This window comes from Nycticebus coucang, chromosome 5 (assembly GCF_027406575.1).
Source record: "Nycticebus coucang isolate mNycCou1 chromosome 5, mNycCou1.pri, whole genome shotgun sequence".
In the NCBI taxonomy this organism is placed as follows: domain Eukaryota; kingdom Metazoa; phylum Chordata; class Mammalia; order Primates; family Lorisidae; genus Nycticebus; species Nycticebus coucang.
In genome coordinates, this window is record NC_069784.1 from 132,644,777 (window position 1) to 132,668,347 (window position 23,571).

Here is a 23,571-nt window from a genome sequence, read left to right on the forward strand (position 1 = left end):
ATCCCCTCCTCCGCTGCCTTGGCTTCTATTCTCATAAACCTTATTCTTTTTCATTCTGCAAAGCATCCAGAGGACTCCCCCATTTTCTCTTGCCTGAGTAGTAGCATCTGAGTACTTGAATCTTGAGTGACTCAGCCTCATCTAGATTAAGGTGCTCTTTAGCGAGGGAGCCTGGCGTGATTTCCCACCCACCCCAGAAACCGGCAGGGATCTGCCTCCAGTCAGGTTGGCTTGGGGAGAAGCAGGGCTGTGAGCTCCAGCTGACGTGGGGCAGCTGGTCTGTACAGAACGCTTACGGATGCCCCTGTGCACTGCGACCTCCTGGTATGGTGTCACCAGGGGAGTCTTCAGAGCCCTCTGCATAGATTCTGCGTGGGGTTGCAGTTGGCATTCCTTTGTCAAGTACAGACAACCCATGTTATTTCCAGGGTCAGACACATTTTTTATAATCCCGAGTGGATTACAGACAGTCCATCTCTAGTCATTTAGATTAAGAATGATTTTCTATCCTCCCAACAGTATATAGGGGCCTGTATCATAACGTGCTGCATCTGCAAAGAAAATGTTCTCCCATCAAGTGCTCGAATGGGCTCCTGCTCCCTCCCCAGGGCCCCCAGGTTGTGCGCTGATTGGTGTGGAGTCAGCTGCGGGGACCTGCTGACCTGCGCTTGCAGGCCCAGTTTCCTTCCTCTTCATTTAAGCCTTGCCCTCTTTCCTGAAGAAATACTTGTCTGAGTCTTTCAGGGAATCAATTGCATCAAGAAAACATGCTGGTCATACTAAGTTTTATAAATGTGCCTCAGAACTGAGCTGCTAGCTGAAGTGAAGCCCCAAGGACGCAGCAGCCTCGGCCATCTCCTCCCCTGTCCTGGCACTAGTGCCTCCCCAAGACTGCGTTCTGGACGCCGGTGTGCATTTCAGACACAGATACCAGAGAAGGGATTGCCTCCTCCCCGCTGAGGAAGGCTGGCCTCGAAGCCTGGGTCATTTCAGCTACTTCGTGTCCTGGCCCGCAGGCATCTGCTGTTGTGTGTCCTCAGAGCACCACGTTTTGGGAGAGCACAGAGAAGATGCACGGAGCAGCTTTGTTGCGTCTGGGTCTTCATGGACCTCCCGGCAGATCTCCCGACTCACGGATCTGATCGTGGAAGGAAGGACTGTCAAGGGAGGACCAGGGTGATTGTCTTCTGATGCCTGCTCCACTGCAATTAATTCTGAGGCCCATTTTTAAACCCTTTTATGTCTCAGATTTTTGACCTGCAATAGTCAGCCAGTCTCTACTTGCCAGCAATGAGCTGACCAAGTCGGTTATGGGAAACTCAACTCCAAACGCAGCTTCCTGGTGTGGATTTCAAAGACGCTTCTTTGTGTGACAGTGTATGCGATGGGTGGACTTGCCAGAACCTTCTTCCAGAACACACATGTGTGCTCATGGTCATGGTTTGGCTGTGCTTAGAGTCTACAGAATGGGGAGCACTTCCCCAGGAGGGAACAGAGCAGGGTGCGCAGGGGAGAGTGAGTGCTGACTGCAGAGAACCAGCAGTGGGAAGGGAAGGGAAGAGGAGAGGCGCTCTGATTTATTCAGGGCAAAGCAAACATCACTTCACCCTAAAATCATTCTCAGGTCAAGAGTTTGAAAAATCTCAGCCGCTGTCTTTCAAACAGTGTTGTCACCTGTCCAGTGCCAGGCATTGCCCTTCCTGGCCCTGGCCTGGGGGTGCAGGGTGCCCTCGTGGGAGCTTGGTGGCCGTGCCTGCTCTGATCACATGGAAGGCTCCTCAGCCGGACACCGCCGGACACCTGCCGGATGCTACACCTCCAGGCCAGGGGCCTGTCACAGCATCAGCTTCCTTAGCCAGTAAAACACCAGAACCACACAGTCCTGTGGGTGGAGGCCCAACAGGCTCCGTGCTACCTCTGCTCTAGCCCCATGGCCTGAAATCAAGGCTGGTCGGCTGGTTGGCCTGGGCTTGCACCTGAGTCCCCTCCAGGCTCATTAAGATTGTTGACCCTTCAAGGAGTGTAGGAGGACTGAGGTCCCAACTTCCTTGCTGCCTATGGGCAGGGGCTGTGCTCAGCTTCTAGTGGCCTCTGGAATCTCTGCGCCGGGCTCCCTTCATCCTCAGAGCAGCCAGAACAGGGGCCAAGTCCCTCCTGTGCTCTGAGTCTCATCTCTCCTGCCTCTTCTCCCACCCCGTTTCTCTAACCACAGCCAAGAAGCTTCTTTGCTTTTAAAGATTGACCCTATCCTGACAATTCAAGATAATCTCCCCATCTCATGATCCATAACCTTCATCAGCCCGGCAAGTTCCCTGTGTCATATAAGGTAATGTATTCACAGGAGCTGGGAAACAGGGCTGTGGACATCTTCAGGGAGGCCAGCATTCTGCCCACTCCAGGCCTTCAGGTGGGAGGAGCTCACGTGCAGGTGGATTGGAGAGCATTTCTGTCTATACCTGTCCAGGAAGCTGACTAGCAGCCCAGGCCACTTCAGTCTACCTTTCAGTTGATGTAGAGCAATGGTTCTCAACCTGTGGGTCGCAACCCCTTTGTAACAATGAAGATACATCATGGCATTGGGAAGGTTGAGAACCACTGATCTAGAGGATAAAAATTGATGGATTAAAATATATGTGCACCTATCTATCTATCCTTATAGATGTGGGTAAGTGTGCGATTTTTAATCCATCAATTTTTATCTCCTCAAATAACAGAAAGGGCAGAAAAAGAAAAGGAGGGTAGAGTTTTCTACCTAGTAGACTCCAGGTCATCTATAAGGCTCTGTGTGTGTGTGTATCTTTAAATCCCTCCCAGGCACGCACACGTGTACATGTTTTAATCTCTCACATGCGCACATGTCTGTGTATATATGTTACGTGTGTGCATCTGTATTTATAGAGACAGAGCTGGATGTAGATATTACATATCTCCTCCCAGAGCACAGGTGGGGACTGTGACTAGAATGTCGCAGCTTCCAGGGGAGCCACGGTCATAGCCTCCCTCTCACTGTTTAGTCTGCTTGGCTCAGCGGGGCCTCCATTTCTGTCATGCTGGGCCAATACCTGGAAAAAGGTGACCTAAAGCTGAAGGCAACATAAAAGATGCTCTGGCTCCGAAAGAACCGCCCATCTCTCTCCTGGAGAGAAGTGAGGGCAAGAAGAATAGGCGGGCAGAACCACCCTGGTGGGGAGAAAGGGGAGCAGTCTGGGCTGTGCCCCAGCTCTGAGCTTCTCAATCCTTTTCTGAAGCAGTGGTCAATTTCAGGAACACCAGACATACCCAGGCTCAAAAGTAAGGTGCCGGGTTGTTAAATTACAAAGTACATACAAATTTCTTATGGTGCCCCTAACGCCCCTCCCCCAGTGATGGTGTGATTGCTGAGAGTTCTCTGTCCCTACAGTGTGCTTTGGAGAAGAATTCCTCCTTCCATGGGTCTGGTATGGTAGGCTGGTTGGCCTGGGCTTGCACCTGAGGTTGCAAGCCCAGGCCGACAATGATGAATCAGTCACTCTGGTGATTCATCCTAAGTTTGTATTTTGGAAGAAGGATGCTTTAGGTTCTCCTGGGTTATCATGGGTTTTTGAAAAACATTAGTTCCAGTTCCAGTTTTTAGCGGGCCAAGAGCTAAGCAAGGCTGGGTCCCATGCCGGTGGAGTGTTTGGGGTGCCCACCTTTACCCTGGACACCTGTGTGGTTCTCAAGGTGCCAGGGGGCTAGCTGGTGCGAGCATGTGTGGCACAGCCTTCAGCTCACTGAGAAAGAGCGTGCCAAGCACTGGGGCTGTCCAGAAATGGCCTGGGCTGGGGAAGCAGCAGTGTCCCAGCGACAGGGGTGCCCCGAAGGCGGATGGTCCTGCTTGCCAGTGCGGCGGGCAAAGCCTTGAATGAGAGAAGTGCAGCACCCTAGCCCTCTAGTTCTCTGACACTGCTGAGACCCTGAGAGTTTGGGAGTCTGTTGAGGTGGTCAGTTTATGATGGCCCAGTCTGGTCTGTGACACAGTCATGGCTGATGGCAGAGCTGCCCACAACTCCTGCTCTCTAGACCTGAAGTCTGTCTAGAGCAAGAATGTATGAAGTCCCGAGTCTTTAGAGCTCAAGGAGATTTCCTGGCTGGATTACCTGATGCAGGATTAAAGTCTAACGTGACCTTTGAGGTGACCTCTGCAATGTGTTCTCAGGCAAGACAATAACCTGTACTTTCAAACACAGTAGCATATCTGTAAGTTGACCACCCAAGGGACTGTAACAAGTGGGTCAACACACAGAAGTGGTCACTATAAGGAACTAGCCCTACCATACCAGAACGTATGTGTGGTGCATGTCCGGTCAATGTAAGGAGGTGGTCAGCTATGGAGATTTCACTGTATTTGGTGGCCTCATATCTAAACTGACCATGCTTTAAAAATATTTTAATAAGAAATAAGGGCACAGGCATAGGATTCTTACAGAAGATTTACTCTGTAAAATATCCAACTAAAAGTGATGTAGGTGAAGTGAGATGGATTAGAAACTAAAATGGCCGATCAGCAGCCAGCCAAGATACCTTAGCAGAAATATCAATTTAAATGATGAACATGCTGATAAACTAAAAGCACTTCATCAGGCCCACATAAAGCCAAGCAGGATTTTAGGAGAAAGGAATTGACCAGTTGCTACTGTAAGCAAGCCCAGGCTTGGGGGTCTGGCGTGTGGCCAGCTAGGGGGGTGGAGCAGGGCAGAGAAGGAGACGGAGGGGTGGGGGCGATGGACGGATGGACCCACGTGAGGGGCCGTGGGCAGAGTTTGGCTCCTTTCAATGCTCAGCAGACTCCTTCCAAGTCTGTACCCTCAGCCTGCAGGTGGGGAGGGGACAGGGTATGGTGCTGGGCCACATGGATACAAGCTTGGAGGGAGCACTCTGGCTCAGAGTCCACAGCCAGTCCTCCCTCCCCCCTCATTCCTCCCCACTGCCTCTATCTTTGGATCAGAGCAGCAGAGGCAGTGGGGAGAGGCCTCTGGGGGTCAGTGGGCAGTAGGTTGGCTGCCCTGTACTATGGACTCTGAAGAGCCCCCACCCCACCTTCCCCAGGGAGGGAGACCAACAGAGAGTCTTCTCCAGAAAGGACAAGACTGAACCTGTGTCCACACAGCCTGGCAGGTTCAAACAAAGGAAATCCACTTAGCAACTCTTTCCTGCAAAATCACTTTACTGAACACCCACCATGAGCAAAACCTGCTGGGGAGGCCAGGTCTGCAATGACCCACCCAGGTCCTTGAGGCCCATTCAGTCCAAAGGACCGAGTTGGGCCGGGGTGGGGGCTGGAGATGAGACAGCAGCACAGAGGCACCGACTCTACTACTCTGCGAACTTTTGTGGGTGCAGAGATCTGTGCTGTCACTGTCCTTACTTGAGCAGAATGAGTCTCAGTGGGTGAGAAGTGCACAGACGGCCTGGGGGGGAGGGACAGAAGGAAGCTGTGCATCCTGCAGGGAGATCAGGACAGAGTGTACCCACCCTGCAGGACTCCAGCAGATGGGGCAGGGCTCCCAGGCAGCGCCCACAGCCCAGAGGTGGGTGTTGGGGAGTGTTAGGAGACAGTGGGCATCGGTAGGGCCAGGCCCAGCGTCCTGCCTGTCCCTTCCACGTGAGCTGGCAGCTGCCTGCCAGAAGCTGAGTGTCAGGAAGGGGCAGGGCTCCTAGTCACCTGCCTGCCCTTGATCATGTGAGCATGTGGGTGCAGTTAGAGACCAGGCAATGGGAGGTGGCTGTGATGGCTACAACCTGATGGGGTGAAGGAGATAGGGTCCCTTTGTCCCCTGGCAGGTGAAAGACATCATTATAGCTGGACTTTATGGTTTTGTTGTTATTTATCTTGCATCAGAGAACACAGCAGAGTGAATAGTGAGGAAGAGACATTTGCAGAGGAAAGGCCCCTAAGGGGGGAATCGTGACAAAGGGACTGCTCAGAGGGGCTAACAGGGCAGTGGGATCAGAGCCTGGGGAGGGATGGGGAAGGGGGAGAGGGAGCCACTGAGGGGGGCCCTGAAGAAAGAAGGCCACACCAGCAGGGGAGAGGAATCTGAGCTGTCTGAGATGTGTTTACCTAAAAGGTCACACACGTTAGTGTTGGTCTGTCCGTCAGCCTACAGTAACTTCAGGATTCTCTGCGTAGTTACCTGCACGTATGAGGGAAGGGGAAACAGAATCGGGTGCTTGGCAATGAGAATGTTGCAACCTCCTAGAAAACATTACCACGTGGGAAGCTGCACAGCTGTCCCTCCTCAAAGACATCTCAGGTTCTCAGAGGGGAAACCCTCGGGAACACGTGCTGGGGAAGCCAGAGGGCCCGGGCCTGGAGGAAGACTCCAAGAGGGAAACGCTGATCATCAGTCATTTTGATGTAAAGTAGCATTAGGATCTGATTATGGGGTTACAGTCACTTCACTTCAATCGTGTCTTATTGTTCAGCGCTCCCAAAAAGAGAAGGGTTTTCTGTGGCTGATAAATCAAACAGTGATTGATTCTACATCACTGAGATGGAGACTGTGACAGAAATATCCCCAATTTGTATCCACTTACTTGAATGTCACAGTGGCCTAATAGGCTTCATATGTTTTAATGGAATTTGTTAGAAAGCTTGGAGTTGCCCCAAGTGCCCACAGAAAGAATACCACAATGGGCAGATAACAAAGTCAGGCCTTTGGTCATCTGCCCTCCCTAGCTCTCTCGGAGGGACCGCAGAAATAAGTGGGACAAGTGTCCTTAGTGCTGCTCACAGCTGCACCTGTGCCGAGACATTTGAGTGATGTCTGCAGTGCCTGCTCAATAGTGTTGCCAAGACAGGAGCCAAATGCCCACATCACCAGATACTGTCTTCCCTGAGGGGGACTGAGACACTTTCTCCTGCCCCTAACCAGTCTGGTGGGGGAGTGGCATGAAGGATAAACACCAGACTGTATCTCACAAGATCACAAAGCAGGGAGGAGGTTGTTTGGTTTTTAAAATCACCCAAGTAATATAAGAACGCATTCTCGTGGTGATGAGTTCCAAATAGTCAGAAACAGTGAGAAGTGAAAAGGGGAGCCACATCTGTAATCCTAGCACTTTGGAAGGCTGAGTTGGGAGGATCACTTGAGTCCAGAAGCTTGAGACCAACCTGAGATACAGCAAGACCCCATCTCCACAAAAATTAGCCAGGTGGGCAGCATCTGTGGCTCAAAGGAATAAGGCACCAGCCCCATATGCTGTAGGTGGTGGGTTCAAACCCAGCCTCAGCCAAAAACTGCAAAAAAAAAAAAAAAAATTAGCCAGGTGAAGTGGTGGGCACCTGTAGTCCCAGATACTTGGGAGGTTGAGGCCAGGGAATTACTTGAGCCCAGGAGTTTAAGGTTGCTGTGAGCTAGGATGAGGCCATGGCACTTTAACCTGAGTGACAGAGTGAGTCTCTGTCTCAGAAAAAAAGTGGGGGGAAAGGAAAAAAGTAAGTATTGCTCTTGACTCTTCCTCCGTTATTCTATAGGAATCCTGATCAGTTCCACGTGTCCTTCCGGAGCGGGACCCATCCGCGTGCATGCATACCTGTGTGTTAATATATAGTCTGAAATGGCTGGTACCTAAAAAGGACCCTTCTCTTTACATTGTCCTATAATTTGATTTTTAAATATTTCCTGGAGATATTTTTTGTGACAACATACAGACAATGTATAGCTCTACCTCATTCTTTTTAGACAACTTTATAGAATTCCAGAGTGTAGATGAACTATAGTTTATTCTATTGATGGACATTTAGATTTATTATTTTTTTTACTGCTCAAAAAGAAACTGGTGAATTTTCTTGTATGCCCACAAATGTTAGTGTTTCTATAGGACTAACAACTAGATGTGAAAGCTGAGTTGAAAGTTACACATATTTAAAATATTAGGTTGTTAAATATGAAATGTCTGATCTCAAATCAAAAGTTTCATTTATTATATCTCAAGCAAGAATAAATACAACTAATCAAAATATGCACTTAAACTATCAACACCGTTTTGCCATCTTCACAGTAGCTTGTGTACACCAGCACCAAAGAAGCCTGGAGAGTTAGTGGAGATAAAATCACGAAAGGTGTTTTCCATAGTTGTTGAGAATTGAATATTTCTCCTTGCAAGAAGTGGTCCAAGCCTGGAAGAAGTGGCCGTCAGTTGGTGCAAGTTCTGGTGAATATAAGGGATGACAAAGAGTTTCCAAGTCCAGCTTACACGAGCAGTATCCATACGACAAGTGTTGTCCTGCATGAGGATTGGCCTGTCTCTACTGACCACTCAGCTGTTTAATTGCAGCCATCGTCACTTCCTCCAGCTGGTTGCAGTAGACACCCACTGTAATGTACTGACCGGGTTTCATGAAGCTGTGGTGGCCAGTACCAGTGCCAGACCACCAGACAGACACCATTAGCCTGTTTGGATGACTATTTGGTTTTGGACTGTGTTTCAGCACTTCATCTTCATCAAGCCATTGTGCTGAATACTTGTGATTGTCAAAAAGAATCCATTTCTCACCATGTAAACGATACGGCAAGGAAATGATTTGCCTCTATGTTGTGACAGCAAAGAAAGGCAAGCTTTGAGATGATTTCTCTCCTGACACTTATTTAATTCATTGAAGAACCCATCTATTCAGCTTCTTGACCTTGGCAATTCATTTTAAACGATTCAATATTGTCGGAACAGTAACATCAAACCTTGCTGCTTTGGATAAGATGGATTTGCTTCCACTGCAGCGTTCAGTTCATCGTTATCCACCTTGGTCTCAGGTCATCTGTGCGGCTCATTTTCAAGATTCAAATCCCATAACAGAACTATCCATGCTGTGCGTTCATTAGCCACATCCTTCCCAAACACTCCATTGATATTTCAAGCTGTCTGTGTTGTGCTGGTTCCATAATAGAACTCATATTCAAAAATAACACAATTTTTTGACTTATCCACAGTTTCACAAAAATTGCTCTAAAATTTTTTTTGAAAGATAATCATAAACCAAAATATGCATTTGGAAGAATGAGGTTGTATCTTCACAATCAAAATAAAACAAGAAGGCTCAAAGTGAAATGTCCCAGATACCAACTTAGTACTTAAGGAAATAAGACACTTCATACTTAATGACCTAAGTATGAACCTAATATTAATAGACGGGTTTTCTAAAGAGATTGCACTAACTTACCCTCCTGGGTCCCCCACACCTATGCAACCTGGATATTATCAGTCTGAGAACCTGAAGCCGAATCAGATGTCTTGCATTTATCAGGCACACATATTTTTGCCAATTTCATAGGTGGAAATTGTGGCTAATCATCATGTTTGTTGGCCTTTTTTTTTCTTATCACAGCATGCCAATTCACACCCTTTGTCCATGTGTCAGTTGGGCTGTTTGCTCTTTTTCCATGAACATACAGGAATTCTTCACTTATTCTCTACAATAATAATCTTTTAAATATCCTTTGCCAATATCTGTCTTCCAATCTGCCATTACTTTTTAACTTTGCTTTTTTATATATAAATATTTAACTTATTAGTGAACACAATATAAAAGTCTTATACTACGTGGCTCCTAGGTTAGTGCCTTATACACTCACTCCAAAGTTGTATAAATAGTGCCTTGATTTTCCTCTAATACCTTTATATCTTATTCCTTACGTTTGACACGGTAACTTACCACGTAAATTGGTATATTTGGTGTGAGTTTGATTAGAAGGGCCAAGTGGGGTGGCAGTTCTAACTTTATTTTTTCCAAACATTTGTGTTTAGTAGAATGACCCAACACTACTTACTATTCTATTCCAGCAGTTCTCAAACATTATTTGGATCTGGCAGTTGGCACAAAGTATTTTCATCGCCAGCCTGGTTCCTAGAATGTGGGGAGAAGATTGACAGAGAGCAATCTTCACTATGGGTGGAGCCTCTTCACTAGAGGTTCTTCACTATGGGTAAAGCCATGGGCTGAAGACAAGGTCCAAGGTCACAGGCAGTCTCAGTGGTTCTTCACTATGGGTGAGGCCATGGGCTGAAGATAAGGTCCAAGGTCACAGGCAGTCTCAGCCTTGCCACCATGAACACTGAAGTCCACAAAGTCCATAAAGACTCGTGAAGTGTGACGTGACACTGCCGTACCTTGAGGCCTTGAGAAAGGTCCTAGTCCAGAGAGCAGGCTCTGGTTCTGTTCTGACATGTACTGCTGCGTGAGCTCTTCTAAGTGGTTTGGCCTCTCTAGGCCTTGGTTTTATAACTGTAAAATGAAGGGATTAGAATAAATCAGGGCATATCCAGGGAAGGACTTCAGGGGAGTTTTAAAAACTCCTGAAATTATTATTTAAAATTGTATTTAAATTGTGCATTTAAATAATGCACAATTATTTAAAATTGTGTGCATTTTTTTCTGAGTAAAAAGTGGGAACTCAAAAAGGTTCAAGACCCTAGAGACGGGCGGCGCCTGTGGCTCAGTGAGTAGGGCGCCGGCCCCATATACCGAGGGTGGTGGGTTCAAACCCAGCCCCGGCCAAACTGCAACAAAAAAATAGCCGGGCGTTGTGGCGGGCGCCTGTAGTCCCAGCTACTCGGGAGGCTGAGGCAGGAGAATCGCCTAAGCCCAGGAGTTGGAGGTTGCTGTGAGCTGTGTGACACCACGGCACTCTACCGAGGGCCATAAAGTGAGACTCTGTCTCTACAAAAAAAAAAAAAAAAGACCCTGGAGACATGGTTCTATGATCGCTCATCTTTTATGATTCTCTGAATACTGAAATGTCCTACCCATCTGCTGGGCAGTATTTCCACATCCTGCACAGCCTTGACCCCTTGCTTATCTTCTGGTGCAAACAGAGCCCACCACTCAGGGCAGGGAGCAGGTCCTGCCCCTGGGGAGTCTGGGTGCATAGGAAGGGCCAAAACAGCACTCTGGGATTAAGCAGAAACTCTCAGGAGGGGTGTGTGCAGAGAAGCACTTTTCAAAGCCCTTTCCGAGTCCCCAGACGGAAAGTACCTTGGTGTGCAACCTCTTGGCTAGGAGCTACAGGGAATTCGAACCCCCTCCACCACAACGGGGGCTCACTGTCTTAGTGGAAGCTAGTGGGGGGGCAGACAGAGGCTGGCAGCCGTCGCTGCCATCATTGAAAACCCACCCACAACGTAATAAACCAAAGTCCAACTGCTTAGTAATTTAGTCCCAGTAGAGTTGGATGGTTTCCTCTCATTTTTCTTTTTTTAAAAAAATCAGTAAATGAATTTTAATACATTTGAAAGAAATTTCTATTTCTTGACCTTGTGGCTTACATATTTTCAACATCTAGCCATTGGGTCAGTAAGGAAATGTGTGTTAGGACAGTTTTGGGGGGGTTTGTTTGTTTGTTTTGAGACAGGGTCTCATTATGTTGCTCTCGGTACCGTGGCATCACAGCTCACAACAACCTCAAACTCTTGGGCTTAAGCGATTCTCTTGCCTCAGCCTCCCAAGTAGCTGGGACTACAGACGCCTGCCATAATGCCCAGCTTTTTGTTTGTTGCTGTTGTAGTTTTCATTGTTGTTCAGCTGGCCTGGGCCAAGTTCAAACCTGCCAGCCCCTAACTACTGAGTACGGGCGCCGAGCCATGTTGGGATAGTTCTATCTCAGTGTGAGTGGATCTGAAAGGGAGTGGACCAGTTCAGCTGCTGCAGGGTCACGAATCCCTAACGAGCAGCATCCCATCCCCCGTCCCCTTGGCAGAGGTTGGGGTCAGGTGAGGGCCACCTGCCCCTCAGCGAGGATTAGGACAGGGACCTGTCCAAGGCTTCTGTCATCCTGGTAGAACAGCCTTCCAGCATTAACTCCTGGTTCTGCTGTTTTCCAAGCAAATTACTTTACCGCTTTCTGTGTCAGTTTCCCTCTTACCTGGGAGTCACACTTCTCCCTGGGTTGCTCTGAGCATTGAGTGAGTCCCCCTAAGCCTCTGAAACAGCACCTGACATATCGTCAGCAATGCAGCTATTGTTATGAATTATGGTGATTCCGTAAGTCCTATCATGGAAAGTGTCAGCTGGAGCCTGGAATCCTGCAATCCTGCCTTGGGTTCATGTCACTGGGACACAGCCACCTGCTAACAGTGGCACTGCATTCTGCTGTTAGAACATCTATCTAAAGCACATGAGATAGTAATATAGAAAGCTGCATTTTTTTGTTATTGCTATAAACTTTTATAATTCCACATCCACTGGTCACACCACCTCCTGATGGCAGTGGGAGTGTAGGTGGCATTGCAGAAGCTGCAGTGCCCAGTAAACCAGCAGGAGCCACTTACAATCCTGAGTTCTTCCCCACTTTCAGGTCATATATTGTTAGTTTAACATACTCCTTGTTGTTAATGATAGATAAGCAGACAAAAATCATCACCGATAGAGAAGATTCAAATAATTCAAGAAAGACATTTAAAGAGCATCACAACCCAAGACTTTTTTTTTTAATTCAATAGACTTAGGGGCACAAGTGGGGTTTGTTACACGGGAATCTTACAGAGTGGGGATGCCAGGTTTTATATGTTTATAGCATGAGTGTTTGTGTGTTTTCACTTCCCATCGTTCTACCTGGACTGTAAACTGCAGGTGCCACATAAGTATTTCTGAGATTGACATTCACTTCTTCGTGTGTTACGTGAATAATCCTCTGGGTTCCGTTTCTTATTCTTTTTTACCCTCTACTGTTTCCTGTTTCCCTTCTGTGTGTCACCTCCTCTTCCATTATTCTGTCCCTTGCCTTTCCTGTCCAGCCTATCCAGACTCTCAAGCCCCAGTCGTCCCAATGTCTTCCCCCTGGTCACCTCGTCACTCCTGGATCCATGTACTGTGGCTTTCAAACCAGTGACTGACGTGACTCCACGTGGGCTGCCACCCGGTCTGTGCTCTCCTGGGTGGGGGATTTGGAGGAACAAGTGGGGCATCTGAGAGGCCTGACCTGGCAGGGATTGGCTGAAGGGCTGAGGAAAGGTCCCCTAAGTGAAAACACTCCTGATCCTGAGGCAGTGTCCCCTGTGGGAAGGGGACAGGTGATGCTCAGGGAGCCCCCCCCATCATTATAGGCACAGGTGCTGCTCCTCAGGGGGGAATGTGACACCTTCTTCCTGCCCTGGAGAAGGTCCCCCCTGCTGGAGAGGACACCCATGAGAGAGTGGGCAGCCTCGCCGGGCTAGAGAGAGGCCAGGAGGCCGAGGTCCTTCCCGCCCTGTTTGCCCCTTGACTCGCGTCACCGTGCTGGAGGCCGTGGTCTGCTTCTTTTCCGTCTGGTCCATCGTTGGTCTCTCAGGTTTCCACACCTACTTGATCAGCTCCAACCAGACGACGAATGAAGACGTAAGTTCCTGATGGAGCAGGGCACGTGCTGTCTGGCGCTTGGCAGTGGGGGGGGAAGGATGGGGGGGGTGGGGTCTGCGCCTGCCCGTGCCCGTTCAGAGGGGAGCCTTGGGCACGCGGGGCTGCCGTGGAGGCATTTCCATGGGCCCTTCCGCAGGTTTCTCAGCCGGGAGGCTCTGCTTCTCTTCTTGTTCCCCTTCTTTTCTGACCAGGTCTGTCAGTTCAATGCCAGGACTGGCCAGACAGATTCTGTGAGCAATGGTCACACTTCCCCTAACGAAGACCAGTGCAGGCTGACATCTTGGAGTGAGCATTTAAGTCGACCTCTCATATTTAATGGCTCTGTTTAGTTTTTGGAGGAAATTGCCCAGCCCCGAAGTTCAACTTACTCTCCAGGGTTATATAACGTATTACCTATATTCAGTGGAGATGGAGAAGAGATATAAAAACAGGAAACATGATTTGGAAGATATTTCTTTGCTCTTAATGCTTAGATTTTGACATAAGTCTGTATACTTATATGAATTAAATGTCTCAGTATAGGTCAGTTACCTGAAACAAAAGCTTGAATAAATGAGTAGTGATAAGACGTGTGTCATACAGAATGTTAATACAGTTATTTGTATTTGGTAACATGAATAGTAGAATCGGCAAAACCCACAAATGCATAAATCTATCCATAATCTATATGTATATGACTTAACAAAAGGAAAAAACAGGCTATTTTGGCAACACTGCAAGGATAAATTCTTACAGCCTGTAAACTGGCGATTAGGGGAGCCACGTTAACTTTTTTCTGCTCCCATTTGCTTAATGACTGTTTAGGCCACTAAATATGAGTATGAAAAAAATCTCTGCTGGCTTATGTGAGATGGCCTTTCTGTACCATGTGGCACAAATAAAAGATTATCATCTCCAGGGAGTCTTACTCTTTTCCCTAATCTAACCCACTGATTTGGGATATTTCCAAGTTTGAAGTAAATGCCTATTTTCCTTGAGAAAAGTACCTTGGTCTCCTTTGGTGAATGAATAAAGATTGTTTGCATTCTTTACGAGCTTCTCGTGGTCCAGCTGGCCCACACAACAGTGTTGGTATGAACGATAGTGTACGTCATTGACTCTTTTTTTTTCTTTCAGATTAAAGGATCTTGGTCAAATAAAAGAGGTAAAGAAAATTACAACCCCTACAGCTATGGAAATATCTTCACAAATTGCTGTGTCGCCCTGTGTGGGCCCATCTCCCCCAGGTAAGGGCCAGGAGGCAGCAGGTGCCTTAGCTGTGCTGGCACAGGCCCCACCAGGGAGCAGGTGGTCCCCACCCCTAGCTGACGGCTCTGTGCCATGTAGACGCAGCCTTCGTGAAACAGAGATCCGGTGCCATGTCACAGTGTTTTAGTCTTCAACTGAATTTATGTCCAATCGGGGGGGAATCTCCTAAACCTCAAAAGAGGAAAACCTAAGCATGTGACGGTGTTAATCATTACACAATGGTGAGCGTCTGCGGGGAGCAGGGAGGAAGCCAGGACACATGTGTGGGAAGGAAGCAATGAGAAAACCCATAGAAATAAGTGCTGACAGCCGATTTGTACGGAATATACATGCTAAAATTGTTCATAGAGAGAGATCCACGTGGACTCAAGTGGCTGAGGTCGCAGTAATGATAACAATGAGGATAATATTAATAATGGTAATAGCTGAAGCTACTTAGCTCCTATGAGCTCTGCTCTAAGTTCTTTACATGTACCCCGTTTCCACGAAAATAAGACATCCTCCGAAAATAAGACCTACTTACAGGAAATATAAGACATCCCCAGAAAATAAGACCTAGCGCATCTTTGGGAGCACACCTTAAAATAAGACACTGTCTTATTTTCGGGGAAACAGGGTATTAACTATTTGAAAGCTCACTCTGTGCCTATGAGGTAGGGACTGTCATAGCTCATTTTATGGATGGGGAAACCGAGGCACAGACTTTAAATAATGTGCCCAAGATCACTCAGCTAGGAAATGCCAGCCAGTCGGGACTCAGGGCCAGACCATCCACCGGTAGCAATGGGTGCTGCCGCCTCCAGGCGGGGTCGGACAAGTTCAGAGTACACTCAGCTTTTGATTACTTGTGAGTTCCACCCACACAGAATATGTCCAACAGATTCATCAAACCATCATTGACAGATGTTTATTGAGCAACCAAACGGGCAGATATGACAGAGCAACTCAAGGCTCCAGAAAGCGTTTCCATGCTCTTACTGACATGTGCTCACGGAACGCAAACTCTGCTACACAGTGAACCCTCATTAGGGAAGTAAAAGTAATGAAGAAAAGGTCCAAGCCTATATTCCACTAGAAATCCATAATTTCCAGCTTTGGCCCAGAAAGTTGGGAGCCCAGTATGCCATGACCCTCCTGAAATGGGGACCTCCGGGGACCTGCTGCTCGGAGGCTTCCTCCGTGGAGGAGTGGCAGGAAGGGGCAGACAAGGACCCTGGAGTCAGGCCTGCCTGGGCAGGTGCCAGCGCCTCTTGAGGGGAGATCCAGGCTCACCCCAGGAGCCTTCTTGGGGCTCTTTATGCCAGAAAATCTCTCATGATTTTTCACAAGTTAGTTGTTTCTGCTGACATGTTTGTGGCCAGTGGGGCCGGCCAGGAAGCAGGCTGTGGGGGGAAGGAGTGTGACAGTGGAGGACTGCGCTGCCCGTCTACGTCTTGGGTGGGAGGTTAGGAGTCTTGCCTTCTGTCCAGATCTCTTTCCACGTCTCCAAGTCCTTGATTTGCCCATAGCACTGCTGTTTATTGTTTGTAGACCAAACCTGGTCACCACCAAAATGGCTTCTTCCACAACTGGATTAAATGTGCTGTCTTGGTTGAGTTTGGACTGTATTCTTCCCCAAATGCAGGTTCCTGTGGGTGGGTCATTTCTCAGGAATGTCCCTCTCCTCAGAACTGCTTGAATCATTTGTTAGAAGGTAAACTAGGGGGAAAAGGTAAACTGAGGTACGTTAAAATATTAAAGGGTTTATTTACAGCAATTCTGGCTCTGGTATCTGGCAGCCCCAGGTCTCAACCAGTGTGGGGTCCACTGAAGGAGCTCCAGAGAAACTTTTATAGGGTGAACACGGAGCCAGGCAAAGAAAGACCCCCACCCCGAGCCCCTACCCTCTCCTGGCTACAGCTGAACAAGAGCCTGGTTGGAGCATTCTGGGGACAGCCAAGCAAGAGGGTGGCAGTGGTTTATGATTGCCTAAAACATCTGTGCTGAGGAACCCAGGGCCCTGGAAGCCACCTCAGCCCAGCAGCACCCCAGTTAATTATTTTACACGCTCCAGGGTTTGGGCCATGGGCCTCCTCCCCTGCACTCTGCTCACAGACCCCAGGCAGAGGAGAGGGATGATGCTTGCCTTCTCCCTCCACCTACCCTACCCCTGCCTGTGCCCCTAAGGGCCAGGACCTTCCCAGGCAGCTCAACCATGCCCACCTGAGGGCACGCTGCCCACTTCCCAAATAGTGCCAGGATGTGCGAAGGAGAGGGCTCTGTTGGGAGCCTGCGTACTAAGAGTGCAGAGTCACCCCCCCTACTCAGTCCTCTGTGGCATCACCAGAAGCATGGGTGGCAGTGGCTAGGGCTGGCTAGGTTTGGGGGATGCGGGTCCTCATACAAGCCTGGCAGGAGGAATGGAAAATTGTAAAGACAAGGCAGGGAATGGTCAGTGTTGGGCCATATGCAGGTCACATGGCCACTACTTACTGAGTCTGTGGGGCAGGCCGTGTGCAGGGGCTGGAGACGCAAGGGAGGTGCTGTCTCACGGGTGGCACAGGCTGCCCCTGGGCAAGTGGTGCACATTGAGGGTGTGTGGGCACCCAGGAGGGGCTCAGTGGTGATCTACTCTGAAGGATAAGTAGGAATTGGGGGAGTGACAGCAGCAGAGTTTTCACAGACTGAGGGACCAGTGACCACAGGGCCCAGCAGTGAAGGGTGGGCTGCCAGTGAGGAGGTGCTCTAGGGTGAGGACCCGAGGAGACTGGGGCAGAGCTGTGCTGGGCCCAATCCAAGGTATCACAGTCCTGGGGCATGGCTACTATGCCATGCAGGCTGGACGCAAAAGGCTACCTGCTTCTGGGTGAAATGCCCTGTAAGTCCCTTAGATTCTCTTGTCAGGTAACAAAAACAACTCGGGGCACTTTCATTCCCTCCAAAATAGCTCCATTTCATTGCATCAGAAACTGCCAAGTTCACAGAAAGTTAATGCCTCCTACCTGCCAGCACACCTCAGGAGGGAGGCCTGGGGGGTGTCGGCTCCCCAGGTCCCAGCCACCAACAGGGAGGGGACTCAGGGCAGGGGCCAGGTGCTGCTGGCCCCACGTAATGGCCCCCAACCTGGTGGGGCACTGAGGCTGGCCTGTGCTCTCCAGAGTTTCCTCTGAGAACCTCCCATTGCAACTCCCCCGTGATCACTCACCTGCCATCCCAGCCCAGGGCCTATAGCTGACCATTGTGCCTGGGCCTCTGTGGACCCCTCAGGGGTAGGCTCGGTCCTGCAGTAGTGTTCCAGGGCACTGTGCAAAGTGGGATGCGAGCCCCAAAGTTACGCTCTTGCAACTCCCGAAGTTACACTCTTGCACAGGAGGCTGGAAGTCTGAAATCGAGGGGTGGGCGGGGCTGGGCTCCCTCTGAGACACTGGGGAGCATCCTTCCTGCTCTCTCCGGCCTGCAGTCCTCGGACGCCCCTTGGCTGGCAGCTGCGTCCCTGCAGTGTCTGCCTATGTGGTCACGTGCACTCTCCCTGCATGTCTCTGCACCTTCGTGGGCCCTTCTCCTCCCTGTGTCTTTTTCGTCTCTTATAAGGACACCAGTCACCTGGGATGAGGGCCCACCCAATCGAGTGTAAACTCATCTCACCCTGGTTACATCTGCAAGGACCCTATTTCCCAATAAGGTCACACTCACAGGTGCCGGGGGGACTCCAACATGCATTTTGCACAGTCTAACCATTACATTCTCTCAAGCCTGCTCCACACTGGCCCTCTCCCCAGGGACCCACATCTTGACCCTCACCCAGTCCCCAAGTGCCAGCCCCCTCCTGAGTTCTCAGCCTTCTTGGCTCTTGTCCCTTTCCACTTTCTGGACTCGAACTGGACGGCAAAGCTGCCTTGACACACCCCCAACATCTTGCGCAGGGACCCAGCCCTTCTCTTTGCAGATACAGGATCTTGTTGCCAATTGTTCTTCTGAGCCTTTGGGGACTCACTGGAACTTAGGTGGTGAGTCCCATTTTAAGCTCCATCACAGTGATTTTTATGGTCTATTACTCTGTCACTCAGAGACCTGCAGGTGTAGCTGAACTGACACGTAGGAGGCTCTGCTCTTCCAGCAGCGCCGCTGCCTGCAGCCCAGGTGGCCCACTCTCACGGAAGGGGATGTGTTTATGCATCTTGTGGAAGCTGCTGAGGACACTGGGGTGGGTCTGTGCTGTGAGTGTGGCCCCTCCAACACAGTGGGGGTCATCTGGGGTTCCCCATTTATTAGCTGAGCTTCCTGTTGCTCTTCACCTTGCTGCCCTTAGACTCAAGGTCAATGCCAGCCATGGGGAGAAAAAAGCACCTCTTCTGATTGCATGGGAAAGCATCATCCTGCCTTCTAGGGGAAGATGGCACCACAGACCACAGAAGCAGACCTCTGGTAGCATTACTCAGAAACCCGTCTGTGGGAGACTGGGGATTTGTTTTTATTCATCCCGTCGACCAGAGTTTGCTCAGCACCCATCAAGGGCCCGTCTCAGAACCATAGTGACTAAGCTGCCTCTGCAGCAGGTGTAGACAAGGGGCCTCTATCCCTGTCTCTAAGCCAGGCAGGAACCAGATGCTGGTGGGGTAAAGACAAAGATGAAGGCCTGCCCTGGGGAGCTGGGGGGCTTCTAGACAAAGTAGCTGCTGGTGTAGACGCACTGTGACACCCAGGAGGGTGGGTGCGGGGCTGAGAGAATGTGGAGGGGGAGAAAGGGGCAAGAAGTGGCCAGACAAGAGCAGGGGCTGCGCTGCTTTTGAACCTAGCCTGTAGAATGGACAGTGGAGCGGATGGCACAGCAACCTTGGGTGAGGAAGAGAACAGCTTGAACAAGAACACAGAGGCAGCAAAGCCGAGCGCGGCAGGGCGGGACATGGTTGGAATGACGAATGTAATAAAAGAGTGAATTAAGGCTGGAGAGGACAGAACCCTGGGGACAGATGGCAGCGGGTGGAGGTTGGCCAGCAAGGAGTCTCCCGCAGTCAGTGGGAGGAGGGAGATTCTGGGGTCCCCGTTCACTCTCTTGTGTCCTGTCTCCCCTCTCACAGCCTCATTGACAGAAGAGGGTACATCCAGCCCGACACCCCACAGCCGGCAGCACCCTCCAATGGCATCACCATGTACGGAGCCACGCAGTCACAGAGCGACATGGTAGGAGCCGCCGGGAGCCCTCCCTCCACTTGCTGTCAGGCCCAGCAGCCACCCAGAGTGGGACTAACGGGCTGGAAGGGGATAGGATGTTAAAGGGAAAGTGACGGCCCCTGAGTCTGGCCTGCTGGCTCCCATTGGCCCAGACTCCTTGCGGCCCCCTGGTGCTGAGGCCCCTCACACAGGCAGGGTGCCCAGAGGGGGAGATGGCACAACCATCCCTGAGGGCCAGGCTCTCTTGCTGTTCCCCATTTCCTGTGCTGTCCCTTTGTCCCCATCTGTGCTGTGCAGTGGACAGTGTTTCCGGTTCTCCCTGCTTTCCACCAGAATCTCCGGTCAGACCAGGTGTCATTCATTCGTTAAATGGCCCAGCGCCACCCCCGAGGCTGCAGTCACATAGAAGGGTGGGGCAGGTTTTGACCCCTATTTGCTGGTGAGACTCTTGGGGAAGGGGGCAGGAGGCTTTCCATGGACTCCTGCAGTCATAGCACGGCCTGGCCCTGACCATCAGTGCCTTAAAACTCCCTGGGTGTCCAGAAGACAATGAACTCTCTTTGTTTACAAGAAACTTCCCTAAGATAGTTCCGTGCTCCTGCAGGGGACCCAGTCTGTGACCCGCCACCCCTGTGCTGTCTGCTCTTTGTATGGCTGAGTCACCCACAGCAGAGTTTCCCTGACAGATCAAAGATTCAACTGCAGGGCAGACTGGGGTGGGCAGAGCCTGGCACCCCAGTCTCTATGCATGTGCAGAGTGGAGTAATCACCCCCAATCACCCAGCCTAAGGGGAGCATGTGATCACAGTGGCTACAGGACTAGACTAGATGATAGGGACACAGGGTTAGGGTACAGCCCCTCCACCCTAACCGGGGTCAACAATCAGGACACTGTGTAGGCAAATACACAAAGGAAGTGCTATGAACCCTCATCCGAGCAGACCACAGATTGCGACTGAATATGTCATCCAATGGACTTACGTTAGTCCTACCCTGTGACTCCCATATCACTGACCCACTACATTCTACACAGTGCTGATGTCACCAAGCTCTATAGGGTGCTGATGTCACCCTGCTCTACACAGTGCTGATATCACCAAGCTCTACACAGTGCTGATGTCACCAAGCTCTATAGGGTGCTGATGTCACCCTGCTCTACACAGTGCTGATGTCACCAAGCTCTACACAGTGCTGATGTCACCAAGCTCTATAGGGTGCTGATTCTACACAGTGCTGATGTCACCAAGCTCTATAGGGTGCTGATGTCACCATGCTCTACACAGTGCTGATGCACCAAGGTCTACACAGTGCTGATGTCACCAAGCTCTATAGGGTGCTGATGTCACCCTGCTCTACACAGTGCTGATGTCACCAAGCTCTACACAGTGCTGATGTCACCATGCTCTATAGGGTGCTGATTCTACACAGTGCTGATGTCACCAAGCTCTATAGGGTGCTGATGTCACCAAGGTCTACACAGTGCTGATGTCACCAAGCTCTATAGGGTGCTGATGTCACCAAGCTCTACACAGTGCTGATGTCACCAAGCTCTATAGGGTGCTGATGTCACCATGCTCTACACAGTGCTGATGTCACCAAGCTTACACAGTGCTGATGTCACCAAGCTTACACAGCGCTGATGTCACCAAGCTCTATAGGGTGCTGATTCTACACAGTGCTGATGTCACCAAGCTCTGTAGGGTGCTGATGTCACCCTGCTCTACACAGTGCTGATATCACCATGCTCTACACAGTGCTGATGTCACCAAGCTTACACAGTGCTGATGTCACCAAGCTCTACAGGGTGCTGATGTCACCATGCTCTACACAGTGCTGATGTCACCTTGCTCTACACAGTGCTGATGTCACCAAGCTCTACACAGTGCTGATGTCACCATGCTCTACACAGTGTGATGTCACCAAGCTATACACTCACTCAAGCTTTAGAAGATAAACAACAGCTGTCTAATAGGTAGGTGTGTCATCATGAAGCCACTTTAGGTCAAGATGGAATGGGACCTAATATATTCCATTCAGTGTACATTTATCAAGCACCTACTATGGGCCGGATCGTCATGGAGGGTAGAAGTTGAAGGAGTTCATCTCACTCCATGCAGCTAATCCAGTTCACCCCTGGCATCCATCAGTCTACAGCTGTGCTGTGACTCTAGCCAAGGGCATGAAAGAAATGGCTGGTAGGTAAGTGCCAATTGCCATGGGAAGCCACCTCTTGCCTACCCCATAACCCTCAAGGCAGGTCGTCTAGGAGGACCCTGGAGGTGAAGCAGCAGCCACCTGTCCCTACTTCCTCTGGCTCCATTCAAGGCACTGTGGGCTAGAGCACTGCGTCAGGCAGTCTGAGGACACTGAAGGCCTGGAGGCTCCCCACTGCCTGCTCTCCACTGTATCTGGATGTTGAACATGGTACAGGCAGCCAGGGAAAGAGCTGCCTGAGACGTCCCCTGCCACCAAGCCTCCGTGAGATCAGCATGCTTAGGAAGAACTCTGGATCCAGAGGTGGAGTCTCCTCCCTGCTGACCGTGGTGCCAAGCATGTGCTGGGTCCTGATGGGACTGAGTGAGGTTCCGGGTCCCCGGGTCACCCGCTCAGGCTGACAGTGCACTGGGGCTTCATGCTTTATCTGCCAGGCACCCCTGGGCAGAGGGGCCAGCGTGTCACCCCACAGCGCTGCCTCACCGTCCACACCACGCACCAAGGAGAGAGTCTCATTCCTTCCTTTACTCAGACATGACCATTTCTCAACAGCTTCTAGGAAGAGACTCCAAAAGCACTGTCAGATGTGGGCCCAGGAGCCACACAGTATAGTGCCATCTCAATGTTACGGCCCTAAGGAAATCTGTGCCCCTGTAAGCTCAGACACACAGAATTTTGCATGTAATTTCAGGATCAGGATCTCCCCCTGAAGCCATGGACCCCAAGGTAAAGAAGCCCTACACCAGTGAGAACCTCCTCCCTATCAGAAATAAAACGTGAAGAAATCCAAAACTTCCGAAAGTCACAGGCAGGGGCACAATGCTTCAGATTCAAGAATAACACAGGACCGTGGATTCGAGGCCCAGAATGTTCCCAGCAGTGATAGTGCTGTCCAAAGCCATCTCCTCCACGTGGGGGACACTAGCAGGCCTTAAGACACCTTCTCCATCCCCTGCTTGAAGAGGAAAATTGGAGAGGGGTTAATTGTGCAGAGACCGGATTGCTACCACTTACCAGATGAGCAACTTGACAAGTGGCTTAACCTCCTCTGCCTTCATGTTTTTATCATAAAATGGGAACTTTGATATTCTTATCTTGTAGGGTTTCTCAGAGGGTTAAGTGAGTTAATACGCGTGAAGCACTGATGACCTTGCCTAACACAAGATAAGTCCTACAGAAGTGTTAGCTATTATTCATATTATTATCTCCCTGTTATCCATGAGCAGTGAGGTCAGCCAGATCATTGTCCCCTCTCTGAGTAACTGGACGACAGTGGACAGTGACAGCAGCGAGAGACTGAGCCCAGGGTGGGAATCGGGAACAAGAGCTCCAGTTCTGGCCACCCCCAGTCAGCTCCCTGACGATTAGAAGACATGATTGCAAGAGGGACTTTACCTAACAATTGCAATCAGTGTAACCTGGCTTATTGTACCCTCAATGAATCCCCAACAATAAAAAAAAAAAAAAAGAAAGCTACTCTGCCTCTCTGCTCCGCAGTTTTCTTCATCTGCGGAAAAAGGCGCTGGGACTAATCTGTGTCTAAAGCCCCTTCCAGCTCTGAGCAGTTGGCGAGTCTCTGATCTCACAGGGTAGGAAGGCAGGGACAA

At 50.1% G+C, this 23,571-nt stretch overlaps 1 protein-coding gene across 2 annotated transcripts in view; it reads left to right on the forward strand.

Annotated features, from left to right (window-relative positions):
- ZDHHC14 (zinc finger DHHC-type palmitoyltransferase 14) overlaps nucleotides 1-23,571 on the forward strand; it is a 262,390-nt gene that overhangs the window by 222,771 nt on the left and 16,048 nt on the right. For both annotated transcript variants that reach the window (XM_053591335.1, XM_053591336.1), the window contains exons 6-8: nucleotides 13,228-13,330; nucleotides 14,468-14,577; nucleotides 19,657-19,759. In XM_053591335.1, the coding sequence (XP_053447310.1) occupies nucleotides 13,228-13,330; nucleotides 14,468-14,577; nucleotides 19,657-19,759 (316 nt within the window). The remainder of the gene's footprint in view (nucleotides 1-13,227; nucleotides 13,331-14,467; nucleotides 14,578-19,656; nucleotides 19,760-23,571) is intronic.